Source organism: Macaca nemestrina, chromosome 12 (assembly GCF_043159975.1).
Source record: "Macaca nemestrina isolate mMacNem1 chromosome 12, mMacNem.hap1, whole genome shotgun sequence".
NCBI classification, from domain to species: Eukaryota; Metazoa; Chordata; class Mammalia; order Primates; family Cercopithecidae; genus Macaca; species Macaca nemestrina.
The window spans coordinates 11,449,605-11,471,050 of NC_092136.1; the positions used below are offsets into that span (position 1 = coordinate 11,449,605).

Here is a 21,446-nt window from a genome sequence, read left to right on the forward strand (position 1 = left end):
GGCTTCTGCTTGTAGCTAACAGCACTTTGTAAAGTTTCCCATTGTTTTAGTGACAGGAAGTATACTGTTCCCCGTCTCCCCCTCATTTTGTAGACTGACCACAAGTCAGAGATTATTTTACCAGAAACTCTTTTTGGTGGGGGTTGGAGGGCTTTTTTTGAGACAGGGTCTCACCCAGTCACCCAGGCTGGAGTGCAGTGGCATGATCACGGCTCACCACAGCCTCAGCCGCCCACATCAGCCTCCCAAGTAGCTGGGACTGTAGGCCCGCGCCACTACACCCGGCTAATTTTTGTGTTTTTTTGTAGAGACGGGGTTTTGCCTTGTTGCCGAGTTTGATCTGAAACTCCTGGGCTTCTAAAGTGCTAGGATTACAGTCATGAGCCACTGTGCCAGGCCCTTTTTTTTTTTTTTAAAGGAAAAATGAGAAGGATGGCTTGTGCTTATGAGGAGGAAGGGGATGCATTCCTGGAATTCCCCAGCTCAGGAACTATTTCCAATCAATTTCCTGGTAGTTAAAACACTTCCTTGGCACCCTTGTTGTCATCTGTTGAAGAAATGTGGGCCAGAGGAAACACTAGAGATGCCGGAATCAGGTGTCTAGAAAGGACACAAAACTGCCTTGTGGCAATGACATAATTTTTGTCAACTTTAGTTTCTTATCTATCTCAAAGTATTATAGTGATAATTCCAGGAGAGACACCCAGAGGATCATGTGGTGGGCCTTAGATTTCATTCATTTGTGTAATGAGTATTGAGCAACTGCTGTTGGGTGGCGTGACTGATGGTTGGATGAATAAGGTGAAGATCTGGACGGCAGGACTGGCTTTCTCATGCAATTCCGTGATCGGGGGCGGGTCGCGAGGTAGGTGCCACGTGCACCTACCTACCCGAGATTCTGCACCTACCCGGGATTTTGACTGCCGTCCACGCGAGTTTGGCACGCCGGATGTGACGTCACCGCCCCGTGGTTCCCGGAGCCTGGCGGTGGGACCGGAAATCAAGTCTACAAGGGGGCACAGATGACCGGAAGCGTGCCCGGGCGGTGCTGCCAGCCCCGGCTAGGAGCTGGTAGGGGAGTGCGAGGAAGGCGGGACGCAGGGCGGAGCCGGTGGAGGGGCGGGGCCTGTGGGCAGGCGCCGGGGGTTGGGGCGGGAACCCCTCGTCCCCTCTAGACCCCGCCTGCTCGGGCGCGGGCGGCGGCGCGGCCATGAAGCTGAAGCTGAAGAACGTGTTTCTCGCCTACTTCCTGGTGTCGATCGCCGGCCTCCTCTACGCGCTGGTACAGCTCGGTGAGCGGGGCGGGGCGGGGGTGCGGCGGGCTGGCCCGTGGGCGCCCGCCGCCGTGCATCCCGCCCTGGGGATGAACCCCCGGCAAACACCATTCATCCGCTCGACCCTCCGGACAGCTCTGCGGCCGCAGGCGCACTCCCCTCTATAGAACGCACCGCGGCGGCCCGCCGCACCTCGGATGAAATCCAGACTCCTTCCCAGAGCCTGCAAGGCCCCGCATGATCCTGCTGCCGTCCGCCTCTCCCAACCCCATTTCCCACCCCTCTCCCTCGCTCTGCTGCAGCCAGACTGGCTTGCTGACAGTTTCTCGAAAACCCCAGGCTCATTGCTCTCTCAAGCGCTTAACTTGTTCCCTCTACTTGGGGTGCTTTTCTTCCAGCTCTTTCCAGGCTGCCTCTTTCTCATCCTTCAGGTCTTAGCTCAAATGTCACCTCCTCAGAGAGGCCTTCCCTGACTACCATAGCTAAAGATACCATTCTTATTCCATTCCCTTTTATTCTCTATCCTGATTATTTTTTTCATGACCCCATCACAGTTTGTAATAATGTTATTAATTTGTTTCTTTGCTTAGTGTCTGCTTCCTCCGCTAAACTGAAAGCTCGATGAGGGCAGGGACTGTGTCTGTTTTGTTCCCTGCTGTATCCTCAGCACCTAAGGCAGTGCCTCCTAGGAAGAGTATTCAATAAATATTTATCCTACAATGGAATCAATGAATTTAACAATGAGTCTTTGGTCACCCAGCCAAGGGAATGGATCGAACCCTGCCCCTTATGCAAAGATTTAGGGACAGTGCCACTGCGTTATCCTCAGGTATTTGAAAGACTATCCTAAAGGGGTTCTATAGTGTAATGGTTAGTTAGCACCTTGGACTCTGAAAAGACTGTCCTGTTTAAGGACATGAGCTTGTTATGAGTCCAGAAGGCAAAATTAGGACCAGCAGATAGAAAAGATGGAATCAGCTCAATATCCAACGTAAAATTGTAACAATGGAATTTATTAAAGTTGGAGAGGGTCTGCTGCTTGAGGCAGTGAGTTTCCCACACCAGAGGTGTAGAAAAGGCTACTAGGGAAGTCATAAGGGGATACCTGCATTGTCTAGGAATTAATGAGAAGATTATGGCCCTTTGGGATGCTGAACATTCTGTGGTTCTCTGCCCCCATCCTCTTTCCCCATTAATGCTTCCTGGGACCAGGCCAGCCATGTGACTGCCTTCCTCCCCTGCGGGCAGCAGCCGAGCAGCTACGGCAGAAGGATCTGAGGATTTCCCAGCTGCAAGCGGAACTCCGACGGCCACCCCCTGCCCCTGCCCAGCCCCCTGAACCCGAGGCCCTGCCTACTATCTATGTTGTTACCCCCACCTATGCCAGGTATGGGCTCTGGTACACCCAAGAGGTCTGCATTGTCCAATGAGTTGGAGTTGATGAGGAGTTTGGGGAGGCACTGGGCTAGGAGTTGTTCCTCAAACTAGGGCATACCAAAGACAGGATAAATGAACCACATCTATACTAAAATATCTGTGGGAAAATAGTTCATTTTCAGGCGGGGCGCGGTGGCTCAAGCCTGTAATCCCAGCACTTTAGGAGGCCAAGGCGGGTGGGTCACCTGAGGTCGCGAGTTCGAAACCAGCCTGGCCAACATGGCAAAACCCCGTCTCTACTAAAAATACAAAATTAGCCAGGTGTGGTGGCACATGCCTGTAATCCCAGCTACTTGGGAGGCTGAGGCAGGAGAATCCCTTGAACCTGAGAGGTGGAGGTTGCAGTGAGCTGAGATCACACTATTGCACTCTAGCCTGGGCAACAAGAGTGAAACTCGGCCGGGCGCGGTGGCTCAAGCCTGTAATCCCAGCACTTTGGGAGGCCGAGGCGGGCGGATCACAAGGTCAGGAGATCGAGACCACAGTGAAACCCCGTCTCTACTAAAAATACAAAAAATTAGCCGGGTGCGGTGGCGGGCGCCTGTAGTCCCAGCTACTCAGGAGGCTGAGGCAGGAGAATGGCGTGAACCCGGGAGGCGGAGCTTGCAGTGAGCTGAGATCCGGCCACTGCACTCCAGCCTGGGCAACAGCGTGAGACTCCGTCTCAAAAACAAAACAAAACAAAACAAAACAAAACAAGAGTGAAACTCTATCCCAAAAACAAAACCAAAAAAAAAGAAAAAATGGTGGTTTTTCTAGAAGGAAAATACAAAATTCCTACCAAATTATAAGACAGAACAATAACATTTCAAATAAATTTTGAGCTTGGCAGTGAATTAACTCTCTCTCCTTAGGGACGCTTTGGGGAGAAAGTTAAAACTCCCTGATTAAAGTTGAAAGGGCTTGTCTGGGCACAGTGGCTCATGCCTGTAATCCCAGCACTTTGGGAGCCCGAGGCTGGTGGATCGCCTGAGCTCAGGAGTTTGACACCAGCCTGGGCAACATGGTGAAACTTTTGTCTCTATAAAAAAAAAAAAAAAAAAAAAAAAAGGTAGCTGGGCTTGGTGCTGCATGCCTGTAATCCCAGCTACTCTGGAGGCTGAGGTGGGAAGATTGCTTGAGCCTGGGAGGCGGAGGTTGCAGTGAGTGGAGATCATGCAACCTGGGCGACAGAGAGAGAGCCCATCTCAAAAAAAAAAAAAAAAAAAAAAAAAGTTGAAAGCACTTGGCCTGATAGTCATCCTAGGGTCCAGAAATAGTTATACCAGCTGTTACTTACAGTGTGTTTACTCTCTACCAGGCACTGTGTTTAGTGATTTACATTTGCTTTTGTTTTAAATCAAAATGTAATTGGTTTTACTAATAAAACCAGTTGGGGAATGTGGTTTTTGGATCTGTAGCCATAAGGGTGTTAATACATCTTCTGGGAATCAGATGGCTGTCCCATTCATGCACAGGAAGTTCTAGACCCCACCTGTGACATGCACACATACACACACACACCACCAGCCCTGGGACAGGCAGGTAGATCTGAAGGATAAAGAAGCACAGAAGAGCCAAGCCCCACGTTCCACGTTCCACGTTCCACATTCCTGGTTTGTTCCTTTTTTTTTTTTTCTTTTGTTCTCTCCCTGCTTCCCCACCCTCCTGCCGAGATGGGGTCTTGCTCTGTTGCGCAGTGGCGTGATCTTGGCTCACTGCAACCTCCACCTCCCGTGTTGAAGCAATTCTCCTGCCTCAGCCCCCCGAGTACCTGGGATTACAAGCATGCGCCACCACGCCCGGCTAATTTTTTGTATCTTTAGTAGAGATGGGGTTTCACCATGTTGGCCAGGCTGGTCTGGAACTTCTGACTTCGTGATCTGCCCACTTCGTCCTCTCAAAGTGCTGGGATTACAGGCGTGAGCCACCATGCCCGGCCAGTAATTTTTTGTACTTTATTTTTGTATTTTATTTATTTTTTCTTTTTTGAGATGGAGTCTCGCTCTGTCGCCTAGGCTGGAGTGCAATGGCACGATCTTGGCTCACTGCAAGCTCTGCCTCCTGTGTTCACGCCATTCTCCTGCCTCAGCCTCCCGAGTAGCTGAGACTACAGGTGCCCGTCACCATGCCTGGCTAATTTTTTGTATTTTAGTAGAGATGGGGTTTCACCGTGTTAACCAGGATGGTCTTGATCTCCTGACCTCATGATCCGCCCACCTCGGCCTCCCAAAGTGCTGGGATTACAGGTGTGAGCCACTGTGCCCAGCTCTTATTTAATCTTTAAAACAACATTGTTATAAAGTACTGTTATTCCCATTTTACAGTTGAGGAAACTGAGGCTCAGGGAGATTGAGCTATTTTCCCGAGTTGTCTCACATAATAAGTTACAAAACTGGATTTCAAACCCAGATATACCTGATCCTAAAGCCTGTACCCTTAATTTTTTTTTTGAGACAGAGTTTCGCTCTTGTTGCTCAGGCTAGAGTGCAGTGGCACAATCTCGGCTCACTACAACCTCTGCCTCCCAGGTTCAAGCGATTCTTCTGCCTCAGCCTCCCGAGTAGCTAGGATTACAGGTGCCTGTCACCATGCCTGGGTAATTTTTTGTATTTTTAGTAGAGACGGGGTTTCACCATGTTGGGCAGGCTGGTCTTGAACCTCTGACCTCAGGTGATCTGCCCACCTCGGCCTCCCAAAGTGCTGGGATTACAGGCATAAGCCACCATGCCTGGCTTTTTTTTTTTTTTTTTTTTTTAAGAGATGGAGTTTTGCTGTTATCGCCCAGGCTGGAGTGAAATGGCACAATCTCAGCTCGCTCCAACCTCTGCCTTCCAGGTTCAAGTGATTCTCCTGCCTCAGCCTCCCAAGTAGCTGAGATTACTAAAGGCATGCGCCACTACACCCAGCAAATTTTTGTAGTTTTTTAGTAGAAATGGGGTTTCACCATATTAGCCAAGCTGGTCTGGAACTCCAGACCTTAGGTGATTCACCCGCCTCGACCTCCCAAAGTGTTATTACAGGCGTGAGCCATCACACCTGGCCCTGTGCCCTTAATTTATAGTCTACCACAGCCAGAACTCTGGGGTTGAGGTGGGTGATGGACATGGAGCAGAAGAACAGGGCAGGTGAGTGTTAGCATGAAGTTGACAGGCAAGAAAGAGGGAGTTTAGGCATTGGTTGGGAAAGGCCAAGGGAGAAGCAGAAGCCGTCTGCCCTGGCTGGAGCGGGCACATGGTGCTTGCCCCTTTCCCTTGTGCTGCATCTCTCCACTACAGGCTGGTACAGAAGGCAGAGCTGGTACGGCTGTCCCAGACACTGAGCCTGGTGCCCCGGCTGCATTGGCTGCTGGTGGAGGATGCTGAGAGTCCCACCCCGCTGGTCTCAGGGCTGCTGGCTGCCTCTGGCCTCCTCTTCACACACCTGGTGGTCCTCACACCCAAAGCGCAGCGGCTTAGGGAGGGCGAGCCTGGCTGGGTTCATCCCCGTGGTGTTGAGCAGCGGAACAAGGCCCTGGACTGGCTCCGGGGCAGAGGAGGTGCTGTGGGTGGGGAGAAGGACCCACCACCACCAGGGACCCAAGGAGTCGTGTACTTTGCTGATGATGACAACACCTACAGCCGGGAGCTGTTTGAGGAGGTGAGCACCAGGATGGGGAGCGGCAAGAGACCAGGTGCGGCCAGCTTTGTTACCTTGGTTAGCAGTGTTGCCACTGGCTGCTGGGTGAGGGGCTGGAAGCAGTGGGGCAGAGTGAGCCAGGTGGCTCTTTCTGCTGATCCCTTCCCTGGACCACCCCTCTGTTTCTTCTCTCCTGACCTCTATTAGATGCGCTGGACCCGTGGTGTTTCAGTGTGGCCTGTGGGGCTGGTGGGCGGCCTGCGATTTGAGGGCCCTCAGGTACAGGACGGCCGGGTAGTAGGCTTCCACACAGCATGGGAGCCCAACAGGCCCTTCCCTGTGGATATGGCTGGATTTGCTGTGGCCCTGCCCTTGCTGTTAGCTAAGCCCAATGCCCAGTTTGATTCCACTGCTCCCCGGGGCCACCTGGAGAGCAGTCTTCTGAGCCACCTTGTGGATCCCAAGGACCTGGAGCCACGGGCTGCCAACTGCACTCGGGTAAGGGAATGCAGGTGGGCATAGAAACCTGGCTCTGGGATGGACAGGTGATGGGGGAGGTACAGTGAGACCCTGGGAATGGGTAGTTTAATCGGGAGGGCCTCTCCAGACCTCTGATCAGCCTTGCTGACTCTACTGAAGGGGAAGCTGGGAACCAGCGGGGGGAAGTGGTCCCTGTCACTCTGCCCTGAGTTCTGGAAACCCATGTGGCACAGAGAGGATAAAGGAATAAGGCCCCGTTTTTTGTTTTTTTTTTTTTGAGACGGAGTCTTGCTCTGTCGCCCAGGCTGGAGTGCAGTGGCACAATCTCGGCTCACTGCAAGCTCCGCCTCCTGGGTTTACACCATTTTCCTGCCTCAGGCGCCCGCCACCATGCCCAGCAAATTTTTTGTATTTTTAGTAGTGACGGGGTTTCACGGTGTTAGCCAGGATGGTCTCGATCTCCTGACCTCGTGATCCACCCACCTCGGCCTCCCAAAAGTGTTGGGATCACAGGCATGAGCCACTGCGCCCAGCCAAGGCCCTACTTTAGAGGCACTAAGTCTTCCTCCACCCTGCCCTTTACACTTTGAAGCCTACACTGTATATTTGATAGGGTTAGAGAATCCATTCCAGGCTGAGAGTCTCAGAGGCCTGGCTACAGCTGGGCCTGGCTCTCACTGCATCCCTGCTGCCGCAGGTACTGGTGTGGCATACACGGACAGAGAAGCCCAAGATGAAGCAGGAGGAGCAGCTGCAGCGGCAGGGCCGGGGCTCAGACCCAGCAATTGAGGTGTGATGGCGGCCCCACCCCAACTACCACCTCTTTTCAGGCACAGACCTTGTGGGACTGGGCCCCAGGCCTGCCCAGGATGTGGTTTTCCAAGTCCTGATCCCTTGGAGCCAGAAGTGGCCCCTCTGCTCCTCCAGGCCCAGGGCATGGTCCTGTTGCTTCACCCCTCCCCCAGCCTGCCATGTGGCACTGCCCACAGGCTGGGGACAAGCAGCCCTTGTATTGAGCCAGGTTGGCCCTGTCTAGGGTGGAACAAAAGGACCCAGGAGGGAGGGCAGCTGACTAACTGGGTAACTTATTGGGGCTGGGCATGCACTGGGGGGCTGGAGGAGCTGGGCTGGACCCTCCCCACCTGAGCATGCTGATCCCTTTCCTACCTCCAGAATAAAGAATCTCAACCTGGAAGGGCCTCTTGTTTTTCTTTGCTTCTTACATTGGGTTCTTGCTTTCTGATCCTTACAGATGTGGGCTCCTATTCCTGCACAGGTCGAGCCAGGGTCCAAACTTTGGAGTCCTGGCTGCTCCATCAGACAGAAATCAGTTCTCCCAGGCCCCCATCCCCTTGACAAAAAAAGCAATTGCTTCCTTCCAAAAGCTTTATTGAGTCTGTACCAGAATCAGCCTCCAGGCCTTCCCATGTCACTTTCCCATCACTCTGTTCTTTGCTGTTCCCTGGTGGTTCTGGCTACAAGGGCTAGTAGGGCATCTGGTTTTCTTTCTTACCCCAGTCCAGCTTGCTAACTATCCTTAGCCCCTCTAATCCCACGATCCCCCCAACCTGGAGCCTTGGTAAGGAATTGTGAGGTTTTTAGACGTGTCCATCCCTTCCTCCTCCTCACCCCAAGCTCCAGGCCTCTAGGCCTCAGATAGATCCTCCTTGGGAGGTGCCTCTCCTGGTGGGGCCTCCTCAGGTGCTGGCCTGCAGGCAACCCCTCCCTGTAGCCATGCTGTTTTCAGCATATCTTTCAGCCCACCGGGAAAGAGATAGCCCTGGGTCTCTCCTTCCCCATCAATGACCCCTCCAAGCCCCTCCAGTGCTGTTTGCAGGTACCGCAGGCCGAGGAGCACCAGAGCCTGTGGGGGAAGCAAGGGGAAAGAGTTAGGGAGAGTCAGCGGTTCCAGGAGGCCCAGGGTTGGAGTGAGTGAGGAGTCCCCGGTGGGAGGAGGCCTCAGATGCTTTGCTGACTCACCTGCAGTAGGAAGGTGACAGCCAGCATGCTACCCAGTGTGCCTGCCAAGTCCTGCAAGTGCTCCAGCAGCACCTCATGGCACCCTTGGGCCCAGAGGTTTTGGTTGGGTTGTCGGGGATCGAACAGGGGGTGGGCGTAGGAGTCTGAAAGACGGTTTTGCAGGCAAGGCCGGGGTGAGTGGGGGTTGCAACAGGAGAAAGGGACCCCATCAGTCAGGTATAGGCCTTCCACATTGCTCTGGATCCGGCTGCAAAGGGAGGGATAGAGAGATTAGGATGTCTGGAGATAGAGGCCTGGGGGAGGGACTGAAGGGCACAGGTATTGAGAAGGGAAAAAGAATGGTAAAACATTTACTGACTGCTGTACTACGTGCCAGCCAAGCATAATTCACTTATCTTCACAACAACTCTGTCAGATAGGTACTTATCAGATAGGTACTATTATCTCCATTTTACAGGTAAAGGAATGGGCCCAGGGTGGTTTGGTAACATGCCCTGGGTTTCACAGCTAATAAATGGCAGAGCTGTAACTGGTCTCTCAGCTACTATGCTCTACTATTGCCCCTCTGAGCCAGGTGGAGATTCAAGGCAGCAGGAGGGAGCCTGTCTAGGGAGGAGGAGGAGGAGGAGGAGGAGGAAGGGAGACGCAAATCACTCACTCAACCACATCCTGGTCACTGGGGTCCAGGTAACGGCTGCTGACCCACTGGACCCCAAACCAATCCTTGTACCCGTGGCATCCGCAGCATTGGTACCTCAGTTGCAGCTCATCCACCAGCCTTTTGGCCTGACAGTGCCCAGGCACCTCTGTGTCCTTGTAGTGAGCCAAGGCAGTCCCCAGGCCCTCCTCCAGCGCCTCATCCAGACTCCCAGGCAAAGCCAGGGCTAGCCCGAGGGCGATGACCAGGAGCCCCCCACCACCAGCCGTCCCAGCCACCAGCATCGGGCCCAGGACCCCTCGCCAGGGAGGGTATAAAGCTGCATTCAGACTTGCCCGGCTGGCTCCTACACCCACTAGTCCTGTGCCTAGAGCCACCGCACCCGCTACCAGGGCAGCCTGGGGCAGGGCAGGGAACTGACAGGAGGGAGCCAGGAAGGTGCCAAGGTGCCTCAGCTGGACCAGGAGGTGCCCGCTACAGAGGAGGATGAGGCCACCAGCCAGCACCAGCAGCCAGGAGAGAAGCCAGAGCCCTTGTGCCAGGCGGATGCGGGGCTGCAGGGGCAGCACCAGGGGTAACACCGGCGCCATCTCCCATCTCTGCCCAAGGGAGTGCAGAGGTGTCGGGGATGGAACTTGGCTGGGGCAGGATGCTGAGTCAGCCCGGCCCGGCTTGAGCTGGGCTAATGCCACCCTGACCCCAATACCCTGAGCATCCTCCCATCCTCAGCCTTAATAACCCGCCGCCCTGTCAGCCCCAATACAGGATGCCTTGGCCTTGCCCCTTTGGAGAAACTCCGCCCCTAGGCCGAGTGCCCGTTTTGTGACCCCGCCCCTGACCCTCGCGGAAGTGGTGGGGCTGGTCCGTTCAGCCCTGAGGGGTTAGGGGCTGGGGGGCGGAGACCTCGGGGCGGGCGCTCCCTATCCCGTCCCCTGGGAATCCGGGGGCGGGGATCCGGGAAGGGCCTGGAGCGGGAGGCCGGGAGCAGGCCAGGGGGTCAGCCGGCTAGCCCCGCCCCCGTACTGAGCGGCGAGGCCCGGACAGGGAGGGGTTACCAGGCGGCCCGGCCCCCCCTCGGGCCCGCCCCCCCTCCCGCGCTTCCTGGCGGCTCCGCGTCCGGCGCCTGTTTGTGCTGCGGCGCTGTGGCCCCGGACGGCCCCGCCACCCCACCCCCGGGAGCCGAGAGCGGCCCCGGGAGAGTCTGAGGGCCCGGGGGGGTCTGGGGACTGCGGCCCCGGGCCCACAGCGCCCCCTCCAGGCCCCTTCCCCGCGCCCGATAGCGCCCCCGCGGGGTGGTGGTACGGCGCCCTTCGCGCGCGCCCCGGGGTGCTTCCCCTTCCCCTCTCCCCGGCCGTGGCCCCCGCGGCTTAGACGCCTCCTCCGCCGCCGCCGCTCGGAGCAACCCGGGGGCCGGATGGACGGGGCCGCGGGGCCCGGTGAGTACGGGGCGGGGCGGGCGGCGTGCCCCTTCCCGGAGCGCCCGGCTCGTCGGGCTCCTCCAGAGCTGGACGGCTGTCTGGAGGCGTCCCCGCGTGCTCCTTCGCCGCAGGGGCTCCGAGCATCCTCCACAGTTCCTCCGGTCCCCCTCCCTAGTTGCTTGGGTCCTGTCACTTCGGGCTTCCCCAGCGTCATTCTACCCCCCATGTAACTCCGGGCCCCTCGATGTTTCCCTGCCCTCTGCGTTACTCCGGGCCTCTTCTCCTGGTATTTCAGGTCTTTTTCCTTCTGACCGCCGTCCCCTGAGACCTTCACTGTGACTCTGTTCACAACCCACACTCTCTCCTGTCACTCTGGATCTCTTTTCCTGTACTCTGGGTCCTCAGTATGACTCCATTCCCGTGCCCCATCCTCTCCTGGTGTTCCCCCGGCTCAGTTACTCTGCTTTCGCTGGAGACCTGAGCTTGTTGTGGGCGCGTGGGGAGGGCTGCGGTCCGTCCCCTCACCAGTGCGGCGCCTCTCTCTGTGGCTCCCACGTTCCTCGGCAGTACTCCATATTTCCCCCCTGGTACTCCATGGTACTCCCAGCCTTTGCGGAGGCTGAGACGGCAGCAGGAAGGGAGCTTTGCCAGGTTTCTCGCCTGCCCTGCCAGAAGGAGGCCCTTGATCCTCTACCACCGTCTCCTCCCCTCTGGATGAGCATCCAAGCCTGGGGCTGCTTGAAAGGGGTAGTACTACTGGACACATGGAAAGCTGTGGGGAGACAGAATCCCCTCTACGCTTTCTTCAGGTGATGGGTACATTCTGAGTACCTCTTGCCCTTTTCCCAGGTGAGGGCCCTGCTCGGGAGGCCCTGCAGTCTCTGAGCCAGCGGCTTCGGGTGCAGGAGCAGGAGATGGAGCTGGTAAAGGCAGCCCTGGCAGAAGCCCTTCGCCTGCTGCGGCTGCAGGTGCCGCCTTCCTCCCTGCAGGTCTCTGGCACACCAGCTTCTCCAGGGGACAGGTATGCATGTGGGCACGCCCCATTTTCCCCCCTCCTTGGGGTCTCTGGGGCTTCAGGTTAATTCATCATCTCTCCAGCAGTTTTGCAGCGCCCCCAGGACTGCCACCCACGTGCACCCCTTCGTTGGTGAGCCGAGGCACCCAGACGGAGACAGAGGTGGAGTTCAAGACATCCCCTGGACCCCCTGGCCTGAGCAATGGACCCCCAGCCCCTCAGGGGGCCAGCGAAGAGCCTAGTGGGACCCAATCTGAAGGAGGGGGCAGCAGCAGCAGTGGTGCTGGCTCTCCCGGCCCCCCGGGAATCCTCAGGCCCTTGCAGCCCCCACAGCGTGCTGACACGTAGGTGTCCTGTGGTCCTGTGGCGGAAGCTGGGAGGGGTGGTGGGATTGCGGAGCACAATTGGAGGGAATGACCTTCACTATGCCCCCACCAGGCCGCGAAGAAATTCTTCCTCCTCCTCATCCCCCTCAGAGCGGCCTCGGCAGAAGCTCTCCAGGAAGGCAATTTCCTCCGCCAACCTGTTAGTGCGGTCCGGGAGCACGGAGAGGTGGGTGAGGCTTCCCCTAATCCACCCCGCCCCAGGCGCAGGCTCTCGACTTTCCCACATCTCTCACCTCACATCCCTGGGTGGGGTGGGGGGACCTGATTGCCCAACAGGAATAAGGAAACAAACACTCCTGGGGCGCCTGCTGTGTACCCGGCACTGTGCTAAACCCTCGACCTCCTCCATCTCAGTCAGTCCCCACAACATCCTTGGGGGGTAGGTGGTCTCATGCTGTCCATTGCACAGGTGAGGAGGCAGGCTCAGAGAGGGTAAGTCATTTGCCTGGGGTCACACAGCTAGAGTCAGGATTTGAACCTAACTCTTCCTGACTCCAGTTCCCCTACCCTTTCCACTACATCACAGCAAACCTTCCGAGATCCCAAGAGGCTTTTCTAGAAGCTCCCATGGCTTTCATGGATGGCTGTCCCTAGAGCTTCAGCCCTCTTTCCGCTGGATCTATCAAGTACCACTCTATTAATATTTACTTCTAGAGGGCAAGGGGACGTCCTAGTGGCCGAATGTGGTTGCCTCAGAGTATGTACGGGCCCTAGGACACCCGAATGTTCATTCTAGCCCTGTCTTTGGCCTGTGCTTTATTCTCTGAAGAGACAGTATCACCTTACTGTTATCTAACGACAGGAATCTCTGGAGAGATGTGGACTTTCTTGCTTGCCTCCTGGATCCCTGAGAGGCGGGGCTGGTGTACATTCTGGACTCCCTTTGGTCCCATTTTACGGATGGGGAAATGAAAAGGTCAATAGCGAGGCCTAGTGGCACGCACCTGTAATCCCAGCTACTGGGGAGGCTGAGGCAGGAGAGTTGCTTGAACCCAGGAGTCGGAGGTTGCAGTGAGCTGAGGTCATGCCATTGCACTGCAGCCTGGGCGACAGAGCAAGACTGAGGCCTGGTGGTCTGGAGGAGAGAAAGGGCTCTGGCACCCTGCACTGCCTCTTCCAACCTTTGTGGCCTTGTGCTGTGCACTCATTCAGCCTCAATCTTCTTTTTTTTTTTTTGAGATGGAGTCTTGCTCTGTCTCCCAGGCTAGAATGCAATGGCGGGATCTCAGCTCACTGCAAGCTCCGCCTCCCAGGTTCACGCCATTCTCCTGCCTCAGCCTCTCGAGTAGCTGGGACTACAGGCGCCCACCACCTCACCCGGCTAGTTTTTTGTATTTTTTTAGTAGAGACGGGGTTTCACCGTATTAGCCAGGATGGTCTTGATCTCCTGACCTCGTGATCCGCCCGTCTCGGCCTCCCAAAATGCTGGGATTACAGGCTTGAGCCACCATGCCCGGCCTCAGCCTCAATCTTCTTATCTCTTAAATGGAACTAAAAGTCTCCATCTACTAGGGCCCTGATACTCACGAAGCAAACTACAGGCCTGCAGAGGTGACTGTGGTTTCTGCAGTGACCTCTTTTCTTGTGTCCTGCCCCTCCCCGCTTAGGTCTTTGGCCCTGACCCCAGTCCCTGTGCTTTTTCTCTTCCCAACAGCCGTGGGGGAAAAGACCCCCTTTCTAGCCCCGGGGGCCCTGGGTCTCGGAGGAGCAATTACAATTTGGGTACGTACAGAGGGACAGAGGGAAAAACTTGGATGGCAGGGTTAGGATTTGGGCTGTAGCCCTAGGAGCTATTTTGGGCTGTGAGGTGTGGTGGCTAGGGTTCTGCTCTGTCTTTCCTGGAAGGGGGGTTGTGGGTGGTAGTTGACACCACCCCTTTTCTCTGTAGAAGGCATCTCAGTGAAGATGTTCCTTCGAGGCCGCCCCATTACCATGTACATCCCGTCTGGCATCCGCAGCCTGGAGGAGCTGCCGAGCGGCCCACCGCCGGAGACCCTCTGCCTTGACTGGGTGTATCCTGCCCCCTCCGGTCCCATGGGAACCACCTTTCCCACCTCAGGACCCCTCTTCCCTTTACAGTTTTCTCCTGGGTCTATGGGGACAAGGAGCCTTCTAGATCCTCTCCTACCATCATTCTGCTCCAGGCCCTGCCAGCCAGAAGCTCTGTCTTTCTCCCCTCTTCCTCCTCCTGCCCTTGATCTGCCCTTTCCTTGACCGTGATCTCCGCCCCAGTTACGGGTACAGGGGTCGTGATTCCCGCTCTAATCTGTTTGTGCTGCGCTCGGGGGAGGTGGTCTACTTCATCGCCTGCGTGGTGGTGCTGTACCGGCCTGGAGGAGGCCCAGGGGGTCCTGGAGGCGGCGGCCAGAGACATTACCGGGGGCACACAGACTGCGTTCGATGGTGAGGGGCCTGGGGATGGTGGGCTTGGCAGGAAGAGGGTCTGGGGGCGTGGAGAAGCAGGGGAAAAGAGTTGCCTTGCTGCTCTGCAAGCTTGGAGAAGGTGTCTTGGATGGTCTTGAGAGACCCTTTCCCTAGAGTGTCTTCCCCCCACCTTAGCCTTGCTGTTCACCCTGATGGTGTTCGGGTAGCCTCGGGACAGACAGCTGGAGTGGATAAGGATGGAAAGGTAAGGCCAAAGTCAGGGAGCAGGCAGACACGCTGTAATTGCACTCCAGCTTTGCTTCACACCTTGACTCTTCTTCCTTCACCAGCCCCTGCAGCCTGTGGTTCACATCTGGGACTCAGAGACGCTGTTGAAACTGCAGGAGATTGGACTGGGGGCCTTCGAGCGGGGTGTTGGGGCCCTGGCCTTTTCAGCTGCGGTGAGCTGGCCCTGAAGCCTCTAGACCCCCATTCTTGCCTAGGAACCCCACTCTTGCATGTCACCAGGAAGCCTTGGAAGTTCTGGCCTTCCTGAACCTCACCCAGGTGGTTGTCTTGAGAAAGGGACATGTGTGTCAACTTCTGCCCACTCCATCTGTGATGGTACCTCCTAACCTAATGACCACGAACCCTGGACCTCCAGGGTTCACTCTGCCCCTCCTTTGTGTCGCCTTTGTTCAGGATCAGGGTGCCTTTCTTTGTGTGGTGGATGATTCCAATGAGCACATGCTGTCGGTGTGGGACTGCAGCCGGGGAGTGAAGCTGGCTGAGATCAAGGTGAGGAGTCCACATGACTTGGAGAAGCTCCGAGGTTGGGGGTGGGAGTGGTGGAGTGCAGAGAGCTCCAGACTCACCCATACATTTCCTTCCTTTTTGGCTGGGTCACATGGGGCAAGTCTCCTAGCTTCTCTGACCCTTAGTTTCTTCATTTGTGACATGGGTTCTGACCTCATGAGGGATAATATGTTAGGTATTAGGGTGATTAATTATGATTGACAGGGAATAGTGCTTTTAGGGGACCAGGGTCTTGAAAGAAGGGTTGTCCTGGGGTTTCTGGGCCTCTACCAGCCAGCTGTCATGATGCAAATTGAGGAGAGTCAAGTAGAGCGAAGGTATCCAGGGCTTGGGGTGGCTGAATCTAGTGTCTTCCCTTCAGAGTACAAATGACTCAGTCCTGGCCGTTGGCTTCAACCCTCGTGACAGCAGCTGCATCGTCACCAGTGGGAAATCTCACGTCCACTTCTGGAATTGGAGTGGTGGAGTAGGGGTTCCTGGGAATGGGACCCTTACCCGGAAACAGGGTGTCTTTGGGGTGAGGCATGGATAAGTGGAAGGTGATGGGGAGGGCAGAGTGGAAGAGGAAGCACTGGGCTGAGTACTATGGACCCTAAGGTTCCCTAACCCCTACTGCCCTATGACTTTTTCTTTTTTTTTTTTTTTTTTTTTTTTGAGACGGAGTCTTCCTCTTGTCGCCCAGGCCAGAGTGCAATGGCACTATCTCGGCTCACTGCGACCTCCGCTTCCTAGGTTCAAGCAATTCTCCTGCCTCAGCCTCCCGGAGTAGTTGGGATTACAGATGTGCGCCACCACGCCCGGCTAATTTTTGTATTTTTAAGAGAGACAGGGTTTCATTTCATCATGTTGGCCGTCGCTCCCAGCTCTTTTTTTTTGAGACAGTGCCTTGCTCTATCACCCAGGCTGGAGTGCAGTGCGGGATTTCACCATATTGGCCAGGCTGGTCACAAACTCCTGGCCTCAGGTGACCCGCCCGCCTTGGCCTCCCAAAGTGCTGGGATTACAGGCGTGAGCCACTGTACCTGGCTTGTCCTGCGACTTTGAATTTTTGCCCTTCCCTTTGACCTCTGCTGTCTGCTCTCCCTTCCCGCTAGAAATACAAGAAACCCAAGTTTATTCCTTGCTTTGTGTTCCTTCCGGATGGAGACATTCTCACTGGAGACTCAGAGGGGAACATTCTCACCTGGGGGCGGAGCGCTTCAGATTCCAAGACCCCGGGCAGGGGTGGGGCCAAAGGTATGCGGCTGGGGGTGGCATCTGGGAAGTCTAGTACTCCAGAGGTTCTGTGGGAACAGAGAGAGGGTTTCCCATTCCCATCTTTTTTTTTTTTTTTTTTTTTTTTTGAGACGGGATCTTACTCTGTTGCGCAGGCTGGAGTGCAGTGGTGTGATCTTGGTTCACCGCAACCTCTGCATCCCAGGTTCAAGCGATCCTCCCTCTTCAGTCTCCAAGTAGCTGGGATTACAGGCACACGCCACCACGCCTAGCTAATTTTTGTATTTTTAGTAGAGACGGGGTTTTGCCATGTTGGCCAGGCTGGTCTCGAATTCCTGACCTCAAGTGATCTGCTCACCTTGGCCTCCCAAAGTGCTGGGATTACAGGTGTGAGCCACTGCGCCCAGCCAGGTTTCCCACCTTTTTACCTTGAGAGTTGATAGTTCTCTGGGGGGCTGATCTAGAAGGGTGTGGGCAGCACAGCAAAGGAGAAACGGCTGGAGCTTTGTGTTTGCCACATCTCAGGTTCAGATTCCAGTTTTGCCATTAGTTGCCTGGCCTTTAGGAAGTTACCGCACTTCTCTGAGTCTCAGTTGTCCTGTTTGTAAAATGGGGAGAATAACAGATGTGTTGGCAGTATGAGGATGAGACATAGTAGTCGGTGCATTCAATGGCTGGGAGTTCTTACTCTATTGTGGCAGCCAAAGCTGGCCGTTTCTCACTCCCCTGTACCCCCAAAACATGACCTGCCTGGGGCTTTGCCAACAGAGACCTATGGGATTGTGGCCCAGGCTCATGCTCATGAAGGTTCCATCTTCGCCTTGTGTCTCCAGCGGGACGGGACAGTGCTGAGTGGTGGCGGGCGGGACCGCCGGCTGGTACAGTGGGGGCCCGGGTTGGTGGCCCTCCAGGAGGCTGAGGTGAGGGCTGGGGTGGGGTCAAGGGAGTGAGGGAGAAGAGCAATGGTCAGTGGGCTCTTGACATTCTGCCACCACTCTGCAGATTCCTGAGCACTTTGGGGCCGTGCGAGCCATTGCTGAAGGGCTTGGCTCTGAGCTGCTGGTGGGAACCACGAAGAATGCATTGCTGAGGGGAGATCTGGCCCAAGGCTTCTCCCCTGTAATCCAGGTTGGGGGTTAAGGGCTCAGGGGAGGAAGGGGCAAAGGGGTGTGAGAGAGGGGCAGGAGTGACAGTCATGCTGTGCTGCAGGGCCACACTGATGAGCTCTGGGGGCTCTGCACACACCCCTCCCAGAACCGCTTCCTCACCTGCGGCCATGACCGGCAGCTCTGCCTGTGGGATGGGGAGAGCCATGCGCTGGCCTGGAGCATCGACCTCAAGGTAGAGCCCTGTGCCCCTGGATCCCCCATGCCACACCCACCAGGACACCTGTGGCCACCACGCCTTCCCTAGCACCTTGCCTTCTGCCTCCCAGAGGTGGCCAGTTTGTACTGGTATGGGTGCACTGGTTACTCAAATATTAATTCTTCTGTACTGATTGGTAAAAGCTGATGCTTCTAGTACCACCTGGGCATTCCCTGCTGCCCCCAGAACCCCTCAGACTTCCTCTTGGTCCAGCACCTAAATGGTTAATCTTCGGCACAGCTGTTGGCCTCAGTTCTGTGGTTAAATATTTTGATATCACTCCCTGTTTAGGCTCCAGTGACACCCAGGTGTCCCTTCCCTCTCTTCCCATCTTCTCCTTGGGAGTAAGTGGCTTTGAAGTTATCAGGAGGACAAGGGGTCCCCTCTGGTTCCCTCACTAGAAAGGCATTGTCTTGAATTCACCTTCTCCCCTCTCCCAGGAGACTGGTCTCTGTGCTGACTTCCACCCGAGTGGGGCAGTTGTGGCCGTAGGACTGAACACGGGGAGGTGAGAGGGAGCCAGGACTCCCAGGAGGGAAAGCAGGGAGGTTTGGGAAGGGTTCCTGGTACTGGGGGAGTGGGCGAGAGTGACCGCCTCTGCCCAGGAGCCACCTGCGCCTTGGCACTCCTCCGTGCCTCTCCCTGCAGCCCCTGCCACCTGGGCTCCCCTCCTCTCCTGTGGTAACCGTTCCTCCCCCTCCCCCAACCACGGTCTCCTCCAAGCCTGGGAGTGGAGGAGGCGGCAGCCCAGGATAGAGCAGTGGGAATGGGAGGGGCATAGACAAACACAGGGAAGTGACAGGCTTCCAGCCTGCACAGGGCCTTTGTAGTCGGTCCCTGGTCTGTAGTTTCAGATTCCTTTTTCAGACGGCATTAGAAGCCCCTCAGCCTTTATCCACACTTAGCTCCTTTCCATCTCCCAGCATAAGAATGCAGTGGTGGCTGGGTGCGGTGGCTCATGCCTATAATCCTCGCGTTTTGGGAGCTGAGGCGGGTGGATCACTTGAGGTTAGGAGTTCAAGACCAGGCTGGCCAACATGGTGAAAACCTCATCTCTACTGAAAACACAAAAATTAGCCGGGCATGGTGGTGCGCACCTGTAATTCTAGCTACTTAGGAGGCTGAGGCATGATAATTACTTGAACCCAGGAGGTGGAGGTTGCGGTGAGATCTTGCCACTGCACTCCAGCCTGGGTGACAGAGTGAGACTCTGTCTCAGAACAATAACAACAACAACAAACTAAAAAAAGAATGCACGTGTGACCTGTCATCTACATCAGAGCTTTTCTGTGTGTGTTTCTGAGCTTCTCTGATTTGCCATCCCCAAGCCTACCCAGGGTGGCCTACCTGGGGGTCTCCTCACATCTTGCCTTTTTGTCTTCCTATCTGCCTCCACTCCCCTCCCTTCCAGGTGGTTGGTTTTGGACACAGAGACCAGAGAGATCGTGTCTGATGTCATTGATGGCAATGAGCAGCTCTCAGTGGTCCGGTACAGCCCAGGTGGGAGCCACCCCAACCCTGGACTCACATGTGTCCCTGGCCCTTCCCTCTCTGAGTGACTGTATTTGCAGATGGGTTGTACCTGGCCATTGGTTCCCATGACAACGTGATCTACATCTATAGTGTTTCCAGTGATGGTGCCAAATCCAGCCGCTTTGGCCGCTGTATGGTGAGGAAGTTGGGGCGTGTGGTGGGGCATGATAACAGCTGGGAAACTCAGGGGTCTGATGCATCAAGGGGGCTCTGGGGATGGGAAATGGATGGGATACTTTAAAACTCTTGACCTTTGCTCCCAGGGTCACTCCAGCTTCATCACTCATCTTGACTGGTCCAAGGATGGGAATTTCATCATGTCCAATTCTGGGGACTATGAGATTCTTTACTGTGAGTGGCAGTGGAGCAGGACATGGGGAGAGGGTAATTGGAGTGGGTTTTATGTAGGGGGGTCTTAGAGGTGTTGTCAGATAAGGGAGTGGAGATAGGGTTAAAGTGGAGTTGGAATTATGCATAGAAATTTTGTGATTTGGAAACAAGGAGTTTCACACCATGTCTTGTTGACTTGAGGGAGCTGAAAAATGCTCTAAGAAAAGATTGTTTGGGAAAAGTTTCTCAGGGCAAGTGTGAAGGACTTGACTTATCTAGGGAGGAGGAACTCATGGAAGCTGTTAGAACTTCAGCCAGTGCTCAGGACAGGACGCACACAGGGTGGGTTTCACAGGGGGAGGAGGTCACTACTACAGTGACCAGATCACATGCCATCGCTGGGTTTCATGCCAGTCTTTCCAATCTGGCTTTTCCTGGCATCTTCCCTACTGAGGGCAGCGTGAGAGCTGAGCTGGGCGGGCTCCCTCTCCCCAGGGGACGTGGCTGGAGGCTGCAAGCAGCTGAAGAATCGCTATGAGAGCCGAGACCGGGAATGGGCTACCTACACCTGTGTGCTGGGTTTCCACGTCTACGGTGAGCAGGGGCGTGGAACCCTGCTGGAGGGGTGGGGGACAAGGTGGAGCCCAGTTTGGGCTCGGAACGCTGGGCGTGTGTCATTGGGTGAGAGTCCAGAAACCTGAAGATCCAGCCCAGGAGGCCCCTCCGGCCCTCGGGACCGGGAAGGCTTTCCTGGAACGCGACAGTGGGTGGCTGCGGCTGCCGGAGCGCCTGAAACGGTGTAGCTCTGGGCCGTGGGTGGCGGTGGGTAGGAGGTCGGGCTGAGGCCGGCCACTGTGCTAGGCGTGTGGCCGGACGGCTCCGATGGGACCGACATCAACTCCCTGTGCCGCTCCCACAACGAGCGCGTGGTGGCGGTGGCCGACGACTTCTGCAAAGTGCATCTATTCCAGTACCCGTGCGCTCGTGCCAAGGTGAGGCCGCGGGGGCCGCCGGGGTGGGACGGGTGGGCCCGAGGGCTCCGCCGCCACTGCAACTCTTCCCTCCCGCCCAGGCGCCGAGCCGCATGTACGGGGGCCACGGCAGCCACGTGACCAGCGTCCGGTTCACGCACGACGACTCGCACCTCGTCTCGCTGGGCGGCAAGGACGCCAGCATCTTCCAGTGGCGAGTGCTGGGCGCTGGGGGCGCGGGGCCGGCGCCTGCCACGCCCTCTCGAACCCCCTCCCTGTCCCCCGCCTCCTCCCTCGACGTTTGATCGCTGCCGGCAGGACCTACTGGCCTGGCGGCGTGGCCCCGCCCCGCTCTGCCCCGCCCTAATCCCCCACGACCAGGGGCCGACTCTTTCCTCGACTGACTTCGAAACATTCCCGACGGTGCATTTCCCTGGAGGGCGCGAACGGCGCCCCTGCACACACTGTTTAGACCCGCTGGTTGAGCCGGGCAGCCCCAACCTAGGCCTTGACTCCCGCTGCCTGCTGAGGGGCAATAAACCAGAGCCAAAGTCGCCTCCCGGTGCTTTTGTGGGGCGCTTGCTGGGTGCCTCAGGGGCCCTGTGGG

The 21,446-nt window shown here is 56.2% G+C and overlaps 3 protein-coding genes across 10 annotated transcripts; 2 read left to right on the forward strand and 1 right to left on the reverse strand.

Moving 5' to 3' along the window:
• The first annotated feature begins 1,129 nt into the window (after positions 1 to 1,129).
• Positions 1,130 to 7,983, forward strand: LOC105469443 (beta-1,3-glucuronyltransferase 3). 5 transcript variants are annotated; one of them, XM_011720451.3, is made up of 6 exons: positions 1,130 to 1,292; positions 2,487 to 2,661; positions 5,969 to 6,329; positions 6,516 to 6,806; position 7,402; positions 7,486 to 7,983. In XM_011720451.3, exons 1-6 carry the CDS (start codon positions 1,211 to 1,213, stop codon positions 7,575 to 7,577), a joined length of 1,002 nt encoding a protein of 333 aa, XP_011718753.1. In that variant the 5' UTR covers positions 1,130 to 1,210; the 3' UTR covers positions 7,578 to 7,983. The 5 variants fall into 5 exon arrangements, with proteins under 5 accessions (XP_011718753.1, XP_011718746.2, XP_011718748.1 ...); XM_011720444.2 differs by lacking the exon at position 7,402 and adding an exon at positions 2,035 to 2,103 and having other exon boundaries at positions 1,131 to 1,292; XM_011720450.3 differs by lacking the exon at position 7,402 and adding an exon at positions 2,035 to 2,103 and having other exon boundaries at positions 1,133 to 1,282.
• A 162-nt stretch (positions 7,984 to 8,145) lies between these two features.
• Positions 8,146 to 10,465, reverse strand: LOC105469444 (retinal outer segment membrane protein 1). The gene is made up of 3 exons (XM_011720452.2): positions 9,427 to 10,465; positions 8,769 to 9,015; positions 8,146 to 8,652 (listed from the first exon to the last, which is right to left on the reverse strand). Exons 1-3 carry the CDS (start codon positions 10,014 to 10,016, stop codon positions 8,434 to 8,436), a joined length of 1,056 nt encoding a protein of 351 aa, XP_011718754.1. The 5' UTR covers positions 10,017 to 10,465; the 3' UTR covers positions 8,146 to 8,433.
• A 56-nt stretch (positions 10,466 to 10,521) lies between these two features.
• On the forward strand, positions 10,522 to 21,394 carry LOC105469445 (EMAP like 3). Of its 4 annotated transcripts, none has more exons than XM_011720453.3 (22): positions 10,522 to 10,862; positions 11,694 to 11,865; positions 11,943 to 12,203; positions 12,298 to 12,411; positions 13,900 to 13,967; positions 14,134 to 14,257; positions 14,478 to 14,648; positions 14,805 to 14,874; positions 14,960 to 15,070; positions 15,312 to 15,407; positions 15,787 to 15,942; positions 16,520 to 16,661; positions 17,409 to 17,560; positions 17,643 to 17,768; positions 17,850 to 17,981; positions 18,446 to 18,513; positions 19,417 to 19,505; positions 19,577 to 19,674; positions 19,802 to 19,889; positions 20,364 to 20,462; positions 20,730 to 20,860; positions 20,941 to 21,394. In XM_011720453.3, exons 1-22 carry the CDS (start codon positions 10,841 to 10,843, stop codon positions 21,142 to 21,144), a joined length of 2,694 nt encoding a protein of 897 aa, XP_011718755.2. In that variant the 5' UTR covers positions 10,522 to 10,840; the 3' UTR covers positions 21,145 to 21,394. The 4 variants fall into 4 exon arrangements, with proteins under 4 accessions (XP_011718755.2, XP_011718756.2, XP_011718757.2 ...); XM_011720454.3 differs by having other exon boundaries at positions 11,946 to 12,203; XM_011720455.3 differs by lacking the exon at positions 15,787 to 15,942 and having other exon boundaries at positions 10,551 to 10,862.
• Positions 21,395 to 21,446: the final 52 nt, after the last annotated feature.